This window comes from Echinops telfairi, unplaced genomic scaffold, assembly GCF_000313985.2.
Source record: "Echinops telfairi isolate 266 unplaced genomic scaffold, ASM31398v2 ScPeMD7_25;HRSCAF=90, whole genome shotgun sequence".
NCBI lineage: Eukaryota > Metazoa > Chordata > Mammalia > Afrosoricida > Tenrecidae > Echinops > Echinops telfairi.
This window is the reverse complement of record NW_022103922.1, coordinates 3,438,843-3,442,540: the sequence shown is the minus strand read 5'-3', so window position 1 is coordinate 3,442,540 and position 3,698 is coordinate 3,438,843. Positions and strand designations below refer to the sequence as shown.

Sequence of the window (3,698 nt, the reverse complement as noted above, 5' to 3'; positions counted from 1 at the left end):
GCTTCCTCTTAGATTCCAAACTGAGCCCCCTTGGCCAACCCCCATGGATCACGAGAGTCATGTGGTGGCATAGCCTTGAACGTGACCTGTAGCAGCTCTTCCCAAGTGGGGTCTGATGTCCATCAGCACTTGGGTGGTGCTGTATGAAGACCGGCTCCACAGGAGTCCCGTTTACCATTGTGTTCATTTCCCGTGAGGGGTCGGGGCTGGTCTCCTCCCCCGTCAGACAGGAGCCAGGCTCCGGGTGAGGGTGGGTGAGGAGTTGAAGTGTTTGTGGGGTGGGGTTCAGACAGTCACGGGTCGACGGCGCCTCCAAGCTGCAGTGGCTGTGCTCCACAAGGAGCCCTGTCGTGAGTGAACTCAGCCCCGGGGAGGAGCCTGACGATGGGGGGGACATTGGGGATGCACACTGTACTGGGCCAGCACTGCTCCCAGAGAGAGGAAAATGACTTCCTGGGCCTCTTAGCGCCCGAGCCCATTGCGTCGAGTCCTAAGGACCCCGGGGCAGGGCAGAACTGCCCGGTGAATTTCTGAGATTGAAGCCTGTAAGCAAGCAGAGCGCCTCCTCTTTCTCCCAAGGAGCATCTGGTATGTTTGAACCGCTGACCTTGCAGTTACAAACCCTGGGCCCTGTGCCCGGGCCCCCTTTAGCGGGCTCTTAGTCTCTGGAATAAAGCCCTGAGTGTAGGGGTTACTCGTGGGGCTCTCCACTCTCTGACTTACAGCCTTGGAAACTCCCCGGGGCAGTCTTGCCTTGTCCTATAGGGTCACTGTGAGACGGGATTGCCGTGGCATGAAGTTTGGTTTGGGTTTCAGTCTCTAGAGCAGCAGTTCTCAACCTGTGGGTCGAGACCCCTTTGGAGAGCGAATGACCCTTTCACAGGGGTCGCCCAATTCATAACCGTAGCAAAATGACAGTGATAAAGTAGCGATGAAAATAATGTTATGGTTGGGGGGTCACCACCACATGAGGAAGGTTGAGAACCTGTGCTCTAGAGGGTCAGTAGAATAAAGCGTTGCACTGGTCTTCAGGAGGGTGGTGGTGGGCAGGGGGCAGTGTTGGGTAGTCACGGGCTACTGGGAGGCTAGAATTAAGGCTGGGTCCTTCACAGCTGATTGGTCTCCAGTGAGCCCTTGCTGTATACGTCCAGCTGGGGCTGGGACTCGGCAGAGGAGGAGGGAAGTACATTTGACTGTATGACAAGTACAGCTTCAGCAGCACTCCCTTTTGAAATGAAGACTATTTAGGACAGGGATAACTTCTGCAAAAGTGAAACCCCCCTTGGGACAGGGAAGGGATGCCCCACTGGGCTCCTCAGACTGTGGCTCTTCGTGGGGGCAGGCAGCCACATCGCTCTCGCTCCCTTGAGGTAGCTGGTGGGTTCAAACTGCTGACCTTTGAGTTCCCAGCCAAGCCCTGAGCCACTGTGCCACCAGTGGTTCTGCATCAAAGTGAAAGTACCCGGGATCTGAGCCACACCTGCTCCAACCACGGGGTTAGGTTCCCAAGGCCAGGTCGGTATGCAAAACGAGTCTTGCAAAACGAGGATGACCAGGTCCAGTCACAAAAGGGGGGGTAGATGACGTCATCACATCACTGCCCAATGGCATGTCCCAGCCAGGGTCCCACACAGACTTTGTCTTGACAGCTAGCATTCATTAATCCCTCCTCTCACCTGGCATTCATGACTGCCAGCCCTCTCGTTAATGTACACTTAATTGTCAGTGGGAAACATGGGTTAGCCAGGGAAGTCGTTAAGTGAGGAGTGGGTGTGTAGTGGTTTGTTTCTGTGAGCAAGACAGTGGGAAAGGGGATAAAATCCCAAGGCTGCCTTTTGCCCCCAGCTCACAGCAGAGGAAACTCGGCCCTTGGGGAGCCGCCCCGGTGGGGTCTGGGCCTGGGTGTTCACCAGGCGGCTGTCCCTAGTGATCTGTATTCCGGGGCTGACTTGAGGATCCAGTAACCTGTCTTGACGTTTTTGTGTTTGTGTAGCATTTAACAGAAGAACGGGCGGACGGTGCCGTCAACGAAGCCACGAGGTACGCCTACTTAAAGTGTCTCTGGGTGCTGGCCCCGTGGAGTTGTTTAGCCAAGCTGAGCCCCAGAGGCAAACCCAGGAGCAGAGAGACGGCAGGCTGTGCCCTCCCCATGCCCACCTTCCCCTGGTGCCGCAGAGCTAAGGCCCAGATGAAGGGCAGGTGCAGGAGGGCCCGGCCGGTCAAGAGGCTGGCGTCCGTCCTTCCTGGCCCCAGGCAGCGCTTTGGGGTTGGAGATGATGCTGAGGTACTGCCTCTCAGGCTGCCCGTCCACCCCTGGGTTCACAAGTCTGCCTCCCGGGCTGCCCCGTCCACCCCTGGGTTCACAAGTCTGCCTCCCGGGCTGCCCGTCCACCCCTGAGTTCACAAGTCTGCCTCCTAGGCTGCCCGTCCACCCTGGGTTGACATGCCCACAGTTGCTCACTCAGAGCAGAGGAACCAGTGACTGAGGGGGTTGTGACGTGGCATGTGGAGCTTTGCCTTCTCCAGTACTCTTGCTCCTGATTGGTGTGTCCTTAGCTCCTAAGGGTTTAAATCGCTGCCCCTGCCCCTGCCCCTGCCCCTGCCCCTGCCCCATACCCAGGCTCTCGGTATGGTGACAGTTGCTGAGTGGGCTGCCGGGTGGGCATGGGAGCCCCATGGGAGTGACCACAGCCCGTCCAGACAGGTGGCCGACAAGCAGCCTGGTGGGACGGGCATGGGTCTCGCCCTCTCCTATGACTCCCCTTGCCTTGCTTGCTCCCAGGCAGGTTGCCCTAGCTGACCTCATCATCCTCAACAAGACGGACTTGGCTCTAGAAGAGGACTTGAACCGATTGCGGATGACCATTAGGTACAACATGCGGGTCGGTGCCCTGGGACCAGGCTGTGGCCCCGAGAAACTGAAGGCTTAGGGTGGCCCGCTTCTCATAGGAAGGCAAACATAGACAGTGCCTCTGTTCAGAGTTGACCGCTCTTTTGGGGTGTAGATCCACCGCCACTGAGGCGATGCCAACTCACAGCGACCCTGTGGACAGGGCAGCACTGCCCCTGTGGGTTTCTGAGATGCTCAGTCTTTGTAAGAGGCAGCCAGCCTTGTCTTTTTCCTGCAGGGAATACATACACTCTGAAGGTCGGAGGACAGCTGCCCCCGTGGGTGCTCTGCGGCAGTCTTTATGGGGTCAGACTGTCAGGCCTCTCTCCCCCCACCCTCTCTGCTCGTCTCCCTGGTTCTAGAATTCACTGCGATGGCCACACAGAGCTTGGGGTGCCCACAACGATGGGACTTATTATGGCCAGGCTATCACGGGTTACGATGAATAGAGTTATTCAGTCAGGGCGTGCTACAGAGTTCCTGCAGTGCTGCTAATGTGTGCCCAGAGGGGTCCACAGTCACCCAGCTCCCTGAGTTATGTGCCCACAGGTTCTCCACTCCACCAGCCAGCCTCTTGTCCAGCGGCACTCGCTGGACTTGCTCCTGGCTGGGCTGGGCTGGGCAGGGCAGCCCACCACTGTCTCACGTGCTCCTGCTGCTGCTGCTTCTCTGACCCGGGGGGCTTTCCCCCACACAGGGGTCTCAGGTCCAGAGGGTACGCTCCACTCCTGGCTCCTGCTGGTGGTGAGATTCCCTCTCCTTCTCCCGGAGGGCTCCCTGTATACCCAGCAGCATGGCTCCCACAGTG

At 58.2% G+C, this 3,698-nt stretch overlaps 1 protein-coding gene across 2 annotated transcripts in view; it reads left to right on the top strand.

The window, feature by feature from the left end:
- CBWD1 (COBW domain containing 1) overlaps positions 1-3,698 on the top strand; it is a 29,815-nt gene that overhangs the window by 17,486 nt on the left and 8,631 nt on the right. For both annotated transcript variants that reach the window (XM_004714544.3, XM_045289241.1), the window contains 2 exons: positions 1,994-2,040; positions 2,783-2,869. In XM_004714544.3, coding sequence (XP_004714601.2) covers positions 1,994-2,040; positions 2,783-2,869 — 134 coding nt within the window. The remainder of the gene's footprint in view (positions 1-1,993; positions 2,041-2,782; positions 2,870-3,698) is intronic.